Raw genomic sequence first — 17,708 nt, forward strand, 5'->3', positions numbered from 1 at the left:
AACAAAACAATTCACCTCAATCCAATTTGTAAGCCAGTAACACTCTGGATCTGTGTTTTCCACTGTGAAGAGAACATTTCCTCTGGGAATGACAGAGCCCTCAGGAACAGCTTTTACTTCTATTGGAAGATGCCCATCATATTTCTGGTAAGAGACAATAATGAAATTATTAATTCAACAGGTGGTATGCCATTACCTGTTTAAATAAGGTTCTTTATATTTTACAGAAGCTAAACTTACTGTCATAGAAATTGCAATTGCAGATCTTATTATATTGCTAGTAATCTGGTCAGAATATCCTTATCCTCCTGAAATAAAATTAGCTAAAATGATTAACAGTTTAGTACTAGCATTAATTTTTAAATTTTACGCTATAAAAGTACTTCTGCTAAGAAAATTTGTCATTTGAAGAGAATTTCAAACTGATTTCGAAACAAAAAAGTTGTTTTCCTATTCTTTCCAAAAAAAAGAGTTTATTCTAACATATTCTAAGAGGACTATCTTTCTTCTAAGTAGGTCATTTTCATAAAAGAAAGGCTAAAGACTGAAAGATAAAATAATGGACTGCTATTAGAGAGCACAACAAAATGAACAAAGAAAAAAGAAAAAGAGAGCACTCCTTGCCAGTAGAGGAATCTTAAATAGGTTTTCTCTATACTGGTAGTAGACCTGATACAATTTTGGTAGTAGACAGACCAATCATAAGTATACTTTCTAGAGCTTTGGCAGTCAATATCCAAGTGCAACAATTCTCTCCCAAATTAGGCTGAGGATATAGTGGCTACATGGTATGTTACTAGATATTTAATTATGCCTCCCCCTTTTTCAAGTTAAAAGCTGTGGCTAACTTTTGGCTAGTAAGGTTTATTTATGTGATTTGGGACAAGGTAACTAGATTAAAAAAAAATCATGTTAGAGCAGAAAGAATAATGCCTTAAAATCCTAGCTTGGATGCAAAAGCAGGTAGGAAACTGTGGGCAAGTCATTTAGAATCGCAAGGTCTCAGACTCCATGCTTGTAAAAGGGGTTACACAAGATTATCTCTAGGGAATCTATGAATCCCTAAGATTCTCTGAATATAAAATAAAAAGGCTTACCACCCTGACCACTGAGAATTCTATTACTAAGCACAGCACTTAACTTACCTATAACTATAATCCTCACAACAAACCAAATGGGTTAAGTGTCAACCAAATGAGTTAGCCAACATAATCAAAATATGTTAGCCAACATATTTTACTGACCTTACTCAAGATATGGGAAAACTAGCAGCGTGCTTACTCAACTTCTTCAAAGACCAGTAATTACCAAACAGTAAAATTCAATATTACGATACAGGCAGGAAAGTTAAAGTATTTCTAATTACTTTGTGTTTGATAGTTTACAATGAAAAAGACATTCATTTTAAAGATAATGAACACTTAACATAGCAAGATGCCAATAGATCCCATTCCCAACCTATCTCTGTAACAGAGAAAACCACCAGGGGACATTCAACACTTATGACTCAATTCCCATGTCTTTGGATGCCCAAAAGTTTAAGCAAGGAATCCAAACATGTTAGGTAGGAATATTACAGTACAATAAAGAATGAAAATTAACTTCATAGATTTGCACCAAACCATTCTTCTAACTATTCAGTAAGGGAAATGTCCTAGAAGTATTGCATAGTGACAGACTCACAGCATCTATTTTCTTAGATCATGTACAGTCCAGAAAATAGGCTTAAATTTTCAAGTTGCCAAATAATCATGCTCTTTCTTAATTATAATGTATTTTCAAAGAAAGGATTAAATTACCTTTCTGAAAAATGTTATTTAAATTATAATACATATTACAACAAATTACTTAGATATGCTATAGATTTTAGATACTAATGATGTGTTACCAGGAAAAAAAAAATTAAACATTAACTTTTCACAAGAATGTCTAAATAGCCATCATATTTATAGGGTCACAGACAGAAAAGAGTTATAATTACAGTTGACCCTAGTACAATGCTTGTGTTAGAGGCACCCACCCTCCTCTGCACAGTCAAAAATCCATGTATAACTTATGGTCAGCCCTCTGTAACTGTGGTTCCTCTGCATCTGTCATTTTGCCTCTGCGGATTCAACCAACTGCAGATTGTGTAGTACTGCAGTATCTACTACTGAAAAAACTCCACATGTACATGGACCCATGCAATTCAAACCTGTGTTGTCCAAGGTTTGAATACCTGTGTTGTGTACAGTCTAATCTTCTATTCAAATTCCATGGCAAGAAATTCTGAACTAAAAGCAAAACCAAAATACATAGGTCGAAACATGAAACCATTTTTTACCTCAAGAATGTAGTTCCATCCCTTTTCATTAAAGACATCGTCTTGGAAATGCTCTTTGTACACCTCTTTGGCTTCCTGGATCTTCTCTTTGGTCACTACTTTACCTAAAAAAAATAAACATCTCCTGTTTACATTTCTAAAGGCATGCTGTGAGTTGCTGAGTTGTTAGGATTAATGTCTCTAGCTACTTCGCCCATTCTGTGGATTAAAAAAACAAGAACTGAGGTTAAATGATTCACCCAGAGTCAACTGCAGAGTCAGAAAAGGAATTTGCACTTCTAACCACTCGCTCTAAGCATAAATGTTAATTTCTTATTTGAAAAGCAAATTTGCAATAGAAGAGATTATTACATGTATAGTATTTTAAAAAAATCACAGTAATAAATTAACTTGGGAGATTTAAAAAAAAATCTCTATTAATTTATACAGTCTTCAGATTTGAGAGTAAGCTTTTGATAGTTGGCTTTCCAGGTGAATCTGCTCACTTTATTCATAAAGGATGTCTTTGGGGCTGATAATCCAATAATTTTTACAATGCCTAAGTTTTTGCCCCCCAAATATACTTTTAGCTAACTTTATCTGTAAAATGAAGATAATAGTACAGTACCTACTTTTAGAGTGGTTGTGAGGACGAAATGAGTTAAGACATCTGAATTAAAGCACTTAGAATAATGCTGGCCTATAACACACAATATATTTTAGCTGTAATTAATAACATTTTATAAAGTTTTTAAGCTGTAGAAAATTGAAGTGTGACATTAGTCTTTGGTAACTTTCTCTAAATAAGATCGCTAGTAAACTCATTTAAAATACCTTGGGTAATCTTGTTGCAATGAAGTGCTTTGGATATCCAAGTAGGTTTTCAATAGTATAACATATCTGAACTATCTGATCTTAAAATTGCCAAGGTTATAGAAAAACGTCATTATCTGCATAAAACTCAAGTTATTCTGTATTCAATTCTGAGATTACTTTTATGTGAAAAGGTTAGAAATGAAATTTTCCAAAATGTATAAAAAACTTGGGCATTGTTTCCTCCCCCCCCAAATACCATTACAAAATAAGACTAGAAATGGACTTTCAAATAAGAAAGCACAGAAATTATTTCAGGGATTTTTTTCTTCTTTAAAATGCATTTGAGGGACTTCTCTAGTGGTCCAGTGGTTAAGACTCTGCCTTCCAATGCAGGACGCAAGGGTTTGATCCCTGGTCTGGGAACTAAGATCCCACATGCCGTGGGGTGTGGCCAAAAACTTAAAAAAAAAATGCATTTGAGACTAAATCCACCGTTACAGGTAGTTTTGAAAAATAGGCCTTTAAGGTAAAACTGACTAGCAAAACATATTCTAATTATAATTGCTACCACAATTCAAAATGAGTTCCCAGGTCAGTAACAAATCCTTTATTTTGAATTAATGACTAAAGTCTATTAACAAACCAGATTAGCCTCAGAAAATTATTCACTTTTCTAAATTTATTCCCAATCTTACTAGTTTCAGAAAATCTTTGTCATATTTAGAACATCAAGCACATACGTCAAATTATAAAATTTAATGCTTTCAAATTAACAAATTTCTAAAAATTCCAAAACAACCCCTAAAATAGTTAGGGTAATTAAATAAATATCAAACTAGGATTTCCCTGGTGGCGCAGTGGTTAAGAACCCGCCTGCCAAGGCAGGGGACACGGGTTCAAGCCCTGGACCAGGAAGATCCCACATGCCGCGGAGCAACGAAGCCCGCGCGCCACAACTACTGAGCCCGTGCTCTAGAGCCCGTGAGCCACAACTACTGAAGCCCGTGTGCCTAGAGCCCGTGCTCCACAACAAGAGAAGTCACCGCAATGAGAAGCCCGTGCACCACAACAAAGAGTAGCCCCCACTCGCCACGACTAGAGAAAGCCCGCGTGCAGCAATGAAGACCTGATGCAGCCAAAAATAAATTAAAAAAAAAAAATCAAAATTAGACTATTCAAAAAGGTACTTAAAAGAATACAACAATATAAGAGGGAAACTATGATGAGGTATATAAAAGCAGTGTTTTAAACATATTAGGAAAAACAATACCTTTTAAGTACTTATTAAGAATGTACTGCAACCCATAAAATACTGTTTCCTCATATTTCACCTTCCTTATTTTGGAGTTTTCTGTCTTCTTTTCACGGCATTCAAAGTAGGAATAAACTTTGCTTGTATTGGGTGGGTACTGTTTATAGTGAGTAACCTATATGAAAGAGAAAATACCTGAATTAGAAAATACCAGAAGAATAGAATGTAAATTATGATAAAAAGAGCTTGAAATTATTTAAAACCAGAGAAACTATACTTATTTGCTATTGATCAGCTTCTTCTCCTGGCTATAAGGAATAAAAAGTAAGTATCATGCTTATTAAGATACTTTTAATAGTTCAGTATCTTAAATTCAAAACCGCAGGAGAGTATTAAATTTTATAAACAAACGGACTGAACTGAAGGAAGTACAAGGCCTCTAAACTGGACACTTGGAAAAAAAATACCAAGAAAGATCTCATTTACTCTTGGGGAACAGCCTTCATTCGGGAAAGAAAAGCAGCTGCCTGGGGGACAAACACATGATATAAAAGAATGAACTGAAAGCAGAATTTGGTACTGTTACTATTTAAGTGTGGAACTCTTGACAAGTCAATAGTCAACGACTTCTCACGACTCTGCTTCATCTGTATAGTGAGGTACTGAAAATGACCCCTTCTAGTCTTCATAATGACACTGTGAAAACCTGGATGAAAGCAATAGCAGCAGCAGTGGAAAAAATATCCTGTTTTGTAATCTTTCTTTTTCTCAAATTACCTCTGAATTGCAAAATAAATGCCTATCCAATGCAACATCAAATCTCTATGAATTTAAAGATACGAAGAGGCATTATCACAACTTTCTTTTCCATGAATCTGGGTAAGAGCCACTGTTGAAAATTTTTCTATTTTTGTTTTAAGAGAAAAAAAAAGTGTTCATTATAATTTGAATTTTATTATATTTTAATACGGTTACAACATTTTACCAATAAAGAATAACTGGAAGAATAGTGTGTATTTTCCCATTTGAAAGAAGAGGAATAATAATGCCTTAAAGCTTAAGGATAGGGTGGTGAGTCAGGGTAATGGTGGAATAAATCTTTGCAGACCAAGTTTCATGGATGACCACTGTGAACATAAACCATTTTTTCTGTTTAGCTCTGATCTCAAGTTTAGGAAAACTAATGTGTTCCTTGTTTGGCTGCACAATCTCAATCCTAGTAAAACTTGGTCTTAACCTAAAGAAACTTTGTGGCTTTGCACAAAAATTCTAAAACGAATACAGAGAGAGAGAAAAAAAGTCACAAGTTTTTAAAATATGTTTCCTTTCTAATAGAAGCAAGTTGCAACTCTATAAAAATAGCACCCTGATGCAGCTCATAGGTAATCTTGGAGGTGAATCTTTATGTTAATATGTGGTTTGATTGCCTAAGTCAGGTAAGAGAGCTGGAACTTTCTGTTTTGATCAGGTACACATATCTATATACTACAAGGTATACGGAGGCCTCATCAAAACCTACAAGTATATGTCAGTTTTTTAAAAGTCAGAACCCAGGGACTGATACCAGTGTAAGTTTAAGATTTAAGAAGTAGCTAAGTGAAATAGCTAATACAGAATCCAGAGCACTTAAGTCCACTAGCCGATTCACTAAAATGCAAAAACATGTATACATATGAACGATACCATAGTAATAAATGACTACTACTTTAACTACTTCAGAAACTGATTAGAAAAAGATATCACCACTTGAAAATGTACCCAAGATGTATATAAAAACGAAAATGTCCAGTTTACAATCTAAATAACTCCAATTCCCTTAGTGGGAATAAGCAGTGAGGTGGAAGAAAAGTCAACCACGATGAAGTAAAATTTGAATAAAGTCAGATTCATAGCTGTGTCTCAACAGTTACGTCTGACCTTCTTTACAGTTCAGATACTTAATGGTGCATCTTTATAAATTTACTTTTCCTGTATCAGATTTAAAAATATGAGAAGGCAAATGAATTATTTTCATCTTCTGAGTAGACCAAGCAGCCAAAAGCTGAATGGAAACTGTCCCTAAGCCATTTAACTCCATCTTGGTCTAAAAGTATATTGAAAAATTTCCATCATACAAATACAGTTCCTGTTCAGGACAATAATTAAATATATTTATAATTTTAAAGCTTCAGTTGTATTCTTTAATTATGGTACTTAAAACCCTTGCATAAATATTCAGAATGCCTCTCTGAAAACAAACGTTATTAAAAAGACAAAACTGTCTAGGCTTAATTAGAAATGAAGTATGACTTCTAAAATCTTCTTTGGAGAAACTTAAGAAAACTGTTTCAGAATCTAGCTAAAGAATCTAAGTCAGGTAAGGCAAACTCTCCGTCAATTAACTATGAAACATAATTTACTATCAACCACCTACTCACACCCAATATGTTTAAAGAGGAATAAAATAGTATTATTCAAATCTATTTATATTGGCATATACACATTGTTTTAATGGGAAAAAAATTTAAACAGAGCTTCTCAGTAAATATTTTCTAAGAATATAGCCAATAGATAATTTTAGTTTTGCTAGGTTTACTGTCCTCTTCATTTTACTTTCTGCTAAACTTATCACCCTGAGTCCCCTGGAACTTTCACCAGAAAATGAGATGATATAGCAGAAATACAAATCAATAAATTGTTATTTTATAAATAGCTCCTGCATTCACAAATATATAGTCTGTACCAACTGTGTATCAGGCCCTGCTTCAGATGCTGAGGATGGGGAAGTAAAACAGACCGACTAGTCCTTCCTCCCATAGGGCTAGTGAGGGCTGAGAGATCATAAACAAAATAATTTGAGCTAGATGGATGCTATGAAAAATTAAAAGAAAATGATGGACTAGAAGGGGCCTGGGAGACTAAAGAGGAGGCCAAGAAGACTTCTCTGAGATAGTAACATGTGAACAAGATTTAATGACAAGGAAATAGGAAATATCTTGACTTCAGGGACGGAATAGAATGAAGACCACTGTGGTTGGTGCTTAGAGAATGGGGAGGAGGCACATGGTAAGGTCAGAGAGAGAGAGATGCACAGACAAGATCACGTAAGGCTCACAGGCTACCAAGGAGCCTGAATTTTACCTGAAGTGCCGTGGGAAGCCATTAGCATGCTTTAAGCTGGAGTGAATATGATCTGATTCACATCTGACAAGGATCAGCTTGGCAGAGATGGAGAATGGATTATGGGGTGACCAGAGTGGACACAGAGCATTAAGAGGCTACTGCCAAAGACTAGGTTAGGTGAGAGACTGGCTCAGTATCTTTGGAGAAGTAGGCTGATAGATTAGGTTTGGAAATAAAGAGGGGAAGGAATTAAGGATGTCTCCTAGATTTTTGGCTTGAGCAACTGAGTGAATAATGGTGCCATTTACTGAGATGGGGAAAGCCATGGAAGGACTGGGTAGGGAAATCAAGAGCTTAGTTTTAAATATGTTAAGTAAACACTAACAAAAAGTTTCATAATATTCAAAATTAAAGTGACCTGCCAAAAGGGAGCCCTTAAATCATGTTGTTTTCAGCATTGCTTTGACTTACATCACTAGAGAAAATAGTTGTACAATAAATTTAAAATTACTTATAAGATGAAGAGAAAAAAAACCAAACATTACCCCCCAAAATGTTTCCTCAAGTGGCATAGCCTTCCTGCAACTAACAGAGCACTGCCAGTACTTAAATATATGTGTGGTAAAGAACAGAGGCACACAGGAAAATGTAGCTCTTCTAATAAAACTTAGTTTCGCAGTTAGTTATGTGGTTGATTTACTTCTTGAAAAAATAAGCTTCTAAAAACTGCAATCCCAGATATCCCTGTATAACAGTTCAAGAGAGGTATGAGAAATATTTAAGTTGCATAGAATCTTTCTGTGACAGCGAAGTATAATTTTCTCTTGAGCTTCTCTAGATTTCCCATATGGGTGACGTGATATATTTCCAAGAGCTTTCCTCCCACAATGGGATCAGACGACCAAAGGCAACTACTACTAACCACCTTTTACAGTTAATCACTAAGAAATAATCACAAGCCAACATTTTAACAGCACCATGTGTACGGAAGAGCACGTGGAATCACAGACTCAAAGTCACAAACTAAGCTATGTTACCTACGTAATATCTAAGGGCACTCATAAGAGGCACTTACATTGGCTAAGACTCTCTGCCTCTTCAAAGGTGATGTGCCAGAAACAGCAAAAATCGTAACTGATTCTTTCTTCTTTTCAATATTATTCAAGATTTGTCAAGCCCTGGACTTCTGCTGCCCCAGAAAATAATTCATTGCTATTTGGCTTTTGAGGTAATAACTTCAAAATACAACTTAAGGATTTTTGGATTACATTATTTTGGTGAAGGTGATAAATTGTAAAACCAGCCATTGTCATTATGCTGCCTCTTCCCTTAAATCGGGCAGAGTTCCTGGCAACTTGTACCTTTTTTTGCCGCACCTTTAAGAGAGATTTCATAAACTGACAAAAAGGATACCAGTTTCTGGTATTTTTGTTTTGCAAGATACTCTACAATCATTACTGACCTAATCCAACCTTCCTAGGAGGTATGTTCATGATTTACATGCAGGATTTTATTTCTGTTGCCTGGGTTTTTCCTATAATTTATAATATAAAACTTACTGGAAAAACTCTATCCTAAGAATGAACAGGTACTCTCTGACATACAAACTGCAGCAGGACCACGTGTCTCACAAGGCTTAGGCTGCTGCTGTGACCATACTTAAGTGCCTGTTCAGAAGCTGTGAAAGAGAAGCAACTATGAAAAATAGGAACAGCTCAGAGGAAGACATTGCGTAGCTAAAAGTCCAAGGCAGGACTAACTTGCCCATAAGATTCTCATCTATCCCCAAATCTTTTCCTCCAAAAAGCCCCAAATTAAGATTTGTTATTCCACTACTAATGAGGAAGCAAGCTCTTTTTTAAAAAAAGCTAACTTGGGTGCTTAATCATCATACATGAATTATACAGCCTCTTATAACTTTTCTAAAATCAACTTTCACCCATCTTAGATTGTAAGGGACATCTTTCGTATTTTATAATATGTAGTAGGTCTCCAATATTTATTAAATTAATGCATGAAAATGTGCTGAGTTCTAGATAACCATTTTTAAATGACCTTTTGAGAAGCAACCCACACTGGACAGCACATTTCATAACTAACATGTGATGTGGTTTAAACTGTAAATTGCTTAGGGATTACTTTCTTGTGCTATACATTATTTTTTCCAACTAGGGCTCAATTGACAACATCATCCATTTTAATCTGCTAACAGGTAAAATGTTCGGAAATGTTAAAATGATTCTCTGCTGTAGTTTGTTACAAACATTATCTACATAGAAGGGGAAGGAAGAATAGAACAGAAATGAATCTTTTAATGATCCGGTTATTCAGAAACTGATCAATGGCTGTCCCAGAAATAACTGAAAAAAACGACCTGTCTCTTTCACAAAAAAACGTTCCAAATGCTTTTTAAGCACTGCAATGGCTAAGGCCAGCCCAAACGCACCTTTCTCTAGCGGGCTTAGCACAATGTAAATATAACACAGTAGATAATTTTACTTTAAACCATTTTGAAAACATAAATGGTTAACACTTAAGATTAAGTGTCCTTTTCATTTGTAACAAGAACCCAGGATAAAAATAGAAGAAACAACCACATTCACCTATTTCCTTAGTTCATCAATATGTATAATAAAGTATGAGATTACAGAAATGAGTATGTACCTTAAATGCCTCTCCTTTGGCCCAAATTGTCCTGATCCCTCTGGAAAGGATACAAGTGAAAACAAAATTCCCACATGTTGTCATGCGCTTGGACACTATCCCATCTACTTGCAAAACACCTTTCTCTAGTGCCTAGACAGCCAATTATCCTTGCTTCAGTTCTAGAAAAAATAAATCAACAATATCCTGCTCTCTTCCACCAATACATCTAAAGCTGTTAGCTCCCTACTTTAACTGGCCAACAGTATGCAAGTACTGATAAGGATATGCATGTAACATTCTCATGTAATTTCCTAATAAAAGTGTAATTTCACTACTTCTAGACTCAAGATTACCATTTCTGTCTCCTCGTCATCCAAGAAGATTAAAAGCTGAAAATGCTAAAGAGGCTATAAGGACCACTAAAAGTGTAAGGAAAATGAAACTTAAAGGACTAAACTGTGAGTGTGCAGTTCACTACGTATTTTACTGTACTGCTGTAAACCACTGGTATAAAACATAGCATCCTGACTGAATCCTCTTGAGGGTTTTTTGTGGGGAAGGGAGGGAAATGAAATATCTTACGAAGGTGATAATCTTCTTAAAAGGTTTTATATTCGAAATGGGATAAAATACACCAGTCTGACCTGAAAATGTACAGGAATAAACTTTATTAAATAGATGCAAATTCTGATAGTGTTGTTAAGTATGCCTCGCTAGCAGATTAGAAAACTTTAAGGTAACTACTCTTACCTTTCATCCCAGGAAATTGATGTTAAAGCAATTTACATTCCTTATATATAATGGCTAGAGGAACTACAAACGAAAGAAGCTTGCACACTGTTTTGTAATGTTTAAACCATTTTGAAAATATAAATGGTTAACACTTAAGTGTCCTTTTCATTTATAACAAGAACCCGGGATAAAAACAGAAGAAACAACCACATTTACCTACTTCCTTAGTTCATCATTATGTATAATAAAGTATGAGATTACAGAAATGAATATCTATTTATTTAAATTTATTTATTGTATTTATTTATTTTTGGCTGTGTTGGGCCTTCGTTGCGGTGCGCGGGCTTCTTATTGCGGTGGCTTCTCTTGCTGCAGAGCATGGGCTCCAGGCGCACGGGCTTCAGCCGCTATGGCTCGTGGGCTCTAGAGTGCAGACCCAGTAGTTGTGGCCCATGGGATTAGTTGCTCCGCTGCACGTGGGATCTTCCCGGACCAGGGCTCAAACCCATGTCCCCTGCATTGGCAGGCGGATTCTTAACCACTGTGCCACCAGGGAAGCCCTGAATATATACTTTAAACGTCTGTTTTGTTTTTTTTAAAAGTTGGACCAATCAACCTCCGTTTACATTTCCCATTTTCAATAAAATAAGTTACTACATTAAAAAATCTGAAAATTATTTTAAAGATTTAGTTAAGGATAAAGTTCTAGAAAACTATGCATGAGACCATTCTAAAATCACTATTAAAAATACTCAAAACACTATAATTGAACTAAGAGACCACAAGAGGAGCACAAGTAAAAATACCCTTGATAGCGCTATGATATCCTTGCAGTTGTGTAGATTTCCACTTTAAAATTCCATTTAAAAGACCACTTGTTAAAGAAACTTGGTTCTACTTTAAATAATAACCCACCTAAATTATCATAAGTAGAATCTTAAACCAGCTGGGAAGGAAAGTTCAACAGAGAACTTAAGTAAAATGGGATTCTCCAAAATGCTTTATTGGAATATTTAAGAAAAAACAAAAAGCAACAAAAACCACAACAAAACCCAAAATCTGAAAACATTATGCTTTAATCACTACATTCCAAACTACCATGCTGCTCAAGTAAAAACGAAAATTTATTCTGCGAAAGTGGAGTTTCCGGTCTGACATGTCATCTTCTAGGTGTCCTGGCTAACAAAGCTTGTTAGCAAAGTATAATCCAGTTTATTTCATATAATTTGGAAACTAGAGGAAAGGATATTTGCCGGATTTCTCTTTAATCACTCTTCCCTTTACTAATGTGTGTGAGTTTCAAATAAAATTAACGGGTCAGCTATACATGCAAGCGTCCAATAGCCATAGTAAGAGAATGTTGTGTCGCTTCTCTCTCAACAAGTTCTCCAAGGTTAACTACAGTTCCTTTAACACCTCGTGTTTCACTTTCCTTTTCACAGAAACCTCACAGTGGTCCTAACGGAATATGGGCAGATCGGCCTTTCCAAGAAGAGGTACGGAGCGTGAGTGATCACCAGGAGCAAGGGAGTATGAAGCGGAGCCCAGTGGAATGGGACGGGGGATCCAGCCGGGCCACAGGCACAGGAACGTGGCTGGCTGCTCTGGCACCCCTACTAGAACTTCGCCCACCCGTTCCTCGGGAAGGGGCGTACCTGCCGGCTAAGGCGTGAGCGCGCTCGACTCAGCTCCGCGGGGGAAACCCCACTTCTCAAACCCGGCTCAGTCTTTCCACCGTGGAACCCCAGGGGCCGTTACCTAACTGACCCGCTCCTCGGGCGAACCCTCGCTCAGCCCGGCCCGGGGCCAAAAGGCCGTGCTCCTGCGGAAGGCGTGAGCTCGGTCGGTGACGCCCCAGCCACCCCGGCCGCCGGCCCGCTGAGCCGATATGAGCCGCCCCGAGCCCCGGGCAGCAGGCGCGCGGCACCAGCTCGGGCCCGCCTCAGCCCCTCGCCGCGCCCCCCCCAACCACGCACCCCCAGGCCCCGCCTCCTACCGTCTATCCCTCCATCCCTCCTCCATCCGCCTCCTCCCCACTGCGGCGCCAGCCTCACCTGCCCCTAGTCGCCGCCGCCGCCACCGCTACCGCGCCTTCCCTCGGGGCCGCCTCGCGCCACGACCCCAGCCCGGCCGACCCTGCCCCGCAGCCTCGCGCTGGTCCCCGACGCGCCCTCTCTTCCTCCGTCACCTGCCCCCGCCCCGAGCTTCTACCTTGTACGAGTCGGTGGCCAGGAGGATGTTGAACTCGGCTTCTGCCGCAGCATTCATCTCGGGCCGGAGTGTAGGGGCCGCGCGCCGCGGGCTGCCCGGTGCGGCTGCGAGGAAGGAGAAAAATGGGCTTCACCGCGCTCCGTTGCTTAAGTCACCGCTCTGTCGGAGAGGGAGGGTGAGAGGAGGGGAAAACGGAGCCGGGAGGAGGGACCAGAGGAGGGCAGGCCTGGGAGCCGTGACGCGGCGGGGGAGGCGGCGCGCGCGCTCGCAGTCTAGGGACTCCGGCGGCCTCCTCACCCCGACTCCCCGCCCCCGCCCCATCGCCCTGGCGGGGACGCGAGGGGCGGGGCGCGGCCGCGCGTGCGCAGCGCGCAGGGGGCGGGGCGGGTAGGACGTGAGGCACGCTCCCTCCTCGGAGACGCCCATCCCGGGAAGCCTGAGGCTGCGAGGCCGCCCCGGCCCTTGACCCGGGCGCCGGCTTGGCTTTCGTTTCCCTGCCCGGCGCAGTGGGGCGGGGCCGGGAGGGGGCGTTCCCAGCCTCGCCACCTCTGCGATTAGCCGGTTCGCCCGCCCCGCTGGCACCTTCCTATCCTACCCAGTCCTGGCCCGTTTTCTGAGTCCTCTTGAAGTCACGCCACCCGGCTAGGGGCCAAGGAGCCTCCCTCTGCCCGTCTCTCCGTCCCCCTCGCGCACGTACTCACCTTTGTCTCTGGCTCGGATTAAGGATCGAGCCTTTTGCCTCCATCCCTCGTGTCCCTCCTGGTCCTCCTAACCCTCGCTTTAAAATCTGAAGAGCGGCGGTGAGGAATAGGTCTGGGGGTCCCCTTTAATCTGAAGCATCGACTCCGCTTTCCTCCGGCTCTATGGCTGAGCTCTTGATCCTTTGAGGATGTTTAGACTTTCCCCGAGAAAATAGACTGCGCCCAAAGTCGGGGGTTGAATTCAATCCTCACAGATAATCAAAGGACAAGACCTAGTTGAATCTAATATTGCCGAGAAGTAAACGGCAACGAGCCAAGTCTTTGACAGGGTGTGAGACTGACTTTTGTCATCGTTGTAATCGCTCAATCTTGGGAAACGGGTTGGCAACCTGGAAATAAAAAAGCGAGTGAAACGACGTCGGATGACTTCAGCCAAATGCGGACCATCTATTTGCGCAGTTCTCATACGTGGTTGCCTTTTTGCGTAAAACTAAGATTCCCTTTGTCCCCATGATCAATAGCTGCTTTTTTTTTTTTTTTTTTTAAGATTTAGGTTTTACAAGATACAAGTAGCTGGGAAAAAGCGATTTAATGAAAACCAGTACGGGAACTTTACAGATTGTCATTCAAATTAGTGAAAGTCTCATTTTATGGGGGTGGGGGGTCGGGGTGGAGGCTGTGAATTGAGAGTTTCATTGCCCGAAAACGGACACCGCTTCAATTAAAAGCAACTTCAGTCCAGACAATGTCACAGAGTCAGTACAGATTCCTGACAAATGCCTCCATCTATAGGTAGATGCAGTACAAGCAAAGATCACAGAAGTAGTGAGATATCCCTAGGCACTCACCAAGGTAGTGAAAAATGCTAATGCATTTAGAATTATTTTCAACAACAAGGTTTAAGACAAAAGAGGCTTTTTTGGTTGACCTTACGTGTGTTTACTAGGGGAAATTACTTTTAAAACTATTTAAATAATTAAAATATAAAAAATTTTATTAGGGGAGATTCTGTTATATTAGTTTAAGCAGTGCCATTCAAAGAAAAATAATCCTTTTTGCTCCTCTTAATTTGGAGCTTTTTTTCCTTCATTCATTTAAAATTTCTATAACCTACTTTACTTAAATGATAAATGCTTTTCGCTTAGCTTCCTGGAATCCATGTATGTATATAACTGACTATTGTTCTATGCACCTTATGCAGGAAAAAAAAAGAATTCTGATTACAAAGAGGGCTTTGTTTATGGTAGCATTTTTTTAAAAAAGCAAAATAAAATTTGAACTGCATTCTTTGAGCTGAAGTTACAATTTTAAAGTGAAAAGCCTTAATATCAGTGCAAGTAAAAATGTTAATATTACACTGGCATTGCTTGTTAAACGCAGAAACTCATAAAGCCTGCACCCATATTAGCAACTTAAACCCTCACAGCAGTCTCCAGAGAGGAAAATGAAGTCATGTTACCAATAGAAAATGACCATTTGTCTAAGGTAGAATTAGACACACTCTATATGTAACTACACGGTTAAGCAGGAACAATTTTGAGTTAGTCAGGATTTACAACTATGAAATTATCACCAAATACAAAGTCAAGGTTTCATTTTGAAATGGCCTCCCCTGAAGGACAATTTAACAGCTAGCATTTAGTATGTTTATCTAGTAGCATATAAAAGATCTGAGAAACTGTTTCTCATAGGTCCCCGCAACATGACAAATAATGACGAAAACAAAGACTCAAATGGGCCCCCTCACTTTGTTCAAAGTCCTGGATTAATCTGCCACTCCTACCAAACAACCCGTCAAGCTTGGTGAATTGGGCATCCAGCTCCTTGTCTATCTTCCTCAGAGAGCTATGAAAGGCCTGTGACTCATACATTTGATCAAAGTGGGTTTTCCTGCACCATCCTGTTTCCACACACCCTTCCAGACAGCCTTTGGTACACTTTTGTATTTCAAAGTTGCCTCGGATATTCTAATCAAACCTTAGTTCACCTCAGTAATAACACTGGAGAAGTAGGTGTGGGACTCACCCGCCCGGAACACCTGACAATGGTCCTATCCATTACCCTACATAACTTTCTCTAGCCTAACCAGGGAGCAAAAGCTGTCACGAAGACAAATGTAAAAGAGGAATTTTAAAATTAAACTTAAAGCTTTTTCTTATTCAAACTTCCATGGCCCTTTGGGGACACCCCAGAGTTCTAATTTTGTAAGGAAAAGGTCTCATCTACAGAAAGACATGGGTCTTTGTGAATCTGATTATCAGCGCTGCCCACCCCTGACTCAGTTTGCTGGGTCCTCTACAATCACATAGAGACGCACAGAAAACTGCTGAGTCTTAGTCTAAAAGTATAGAAATGATAGAGTAAATGTGACCCACATACAGGAAGAATTAGCACACATACATGGATTGTTCATAGACCTTCCATTACAAAATGTTCTGGTACACTTTCTATAGTCTTGTGGTCTGACTGTGCTACACTCTTCTAACCAACTATTTTCCTGGGCAAAGTAAGGAAAATGTGTACGTGTTATGATGCTATGAGTGGGGATTTGGATGTCATAATTACTTATAAATTTTGCTGATGGCCACTTTTAGACTCAATGGCCACAATCAATGACTGAGAGAATGAGACTGTTAGGACTGTAAAAGACTGTCAAGATATTTTCATGCAGCGTTTTCCTGAGAGTTTTTATCACTGATGGTAGTATGTGGTACATATCAGTGGTACACAGATATGCGTTTTTATTTCAATTATTATGTATTTACTTTATTTTATTTTTTTGCGGCCTCTCACTGCTGTGGCCTCTCCCGTTGTGGAGCACAGGCTCCGGACGCTCAGGCTCAGCGGCCATGGCTCACGGGCCTAGCTGCTCCACGGCATGTGGGATCTTCCCAGACCAGGGTACGAACCTGTGTCCCCTGCACTGGCAGGCGGACTCTCAACCACTGCGCCACCAGGGAAGCACTATGTATTTATTTTTAATGAGTTTTAGAAAAATATAACTAGCACACAAAACTCAATTTTCTTCTTGGGAATCATTACTTAGGATGAAGCCAAAGTTGATGGGCACTTGGACTGGTGAACTTTGTTATTTTCCTTGCCTTTCCTAACCTGTCAGCTGCTTTCATATCTTCAACAGAAGACTGGTTTCCTTGAAGAAGCTAAACAGGAAAGGCTACATACTGTATGATCTCATGTATATAAAATTCTAGAAAGGCAAAACTAGTGTGAAAGAAAGTGATTGTCAGAGGCTGAGGCTAAGGGAAGCTGACTGAATGCAAAGGGGCATGAGGAAACTTTTGGGGGTAAAGGAAATGATATGTGTGATAGTGATTACACAACTGTTCACATATGTCAGAATTAATTGAAGTCTATGCTTAAAATTGGTGAATTGTGTATATATTATATCTCAAGAAAACTAAAGACTGGTTTTCTTGAAATCATTTAAAATATTTTCCCCCTCTTTTCCCATTCTGTTTTCTTATGTTTCTATTTCCATGTTCCCATATTACTTTACACGATTTGGAAATGAGCACCATTTTGCTCTCCTTAGAGAAAGGATAGTTGTTAGAACAAAAAAATCTTACAATTTGTATGGAAACACAAAAGACCCCAAATAGCCAAAGCAATCTTCAGAAAGAAAAACAGAGCTGGAGGAATCAGGCTCCCTGACTTCAGACTATACTACTGATACAAAGCTATAGTAATCAAAACAGTATGGTACTGGCACAAAAACAGAAATATAGATCAATGGAAGAAGAAAGAAAGTCCAGAGATAAACCCATGCACCTGTGGTCAACAAATCTATGATGAAGGAGGCAAGAATATACAATGGAGAAAAGACAGTCTCTTCAATAAGTGGTGCTGGGAAAACTGGACAGCTACATGTAAAAGAATGAAATTAGAAAATTCTCTAACACCATACACAAAAATAAACTCAAAATGG

General features: G+C 39.1%; 1 protein-coding gene across 1 annotated transcript in view; it reads right to left on the reverse strand.

The window, feature by feature from the left end:
* Positions 1–13,429, reverse strand: part of NAMPT (nicotinamide phosphoribosyltransferase) — a 39,454-nt gene extending 26,025 nt beyond the window's left edge. The window contains exons 1-4 of the mRNA XM_024760867.1: positions 13,062–13,429; positions 4,389–4,545; positions 2,324–2,427; positions 16–144 (exon numbers count right to left, since the gene is read on the reverse strand). Of these exons, the coding sequence (XP_024616635.1) occupies positions 16–144; positions 2,324–2,427; positions 4,389–4,545; positions 13,062–13,118 (447 nt within the window). The 5' untranslated portion in view covers positions 13,119–13,429. The remainder of the gene's footprint in view (positions 1–15; positions 145–2,323; positions 2,428–4,388; positions 4,546–13,061) is intronic.
* Positions 13,430–17,708: the final 4,279 nt, after the last annotated feature.

This window comes from Neophocaena asiaeorientalis, unplaced genomic scaffold (genome assembly GCF_003031525.2).
Source record: "Neophocaena asiaeorientalis asiaeorientalis breed wild unplaced genomic scaffold, Neophocaena_asiaeorientalis_V1.1 scaffold508, whole genome shotgun sequence".
NCBI lineage: Eukaryota > Metazoa > Chordata > Mammalia > Artiodactyla > Phocoenidae > Neophocaena > Neophocaena asiaeorientalis.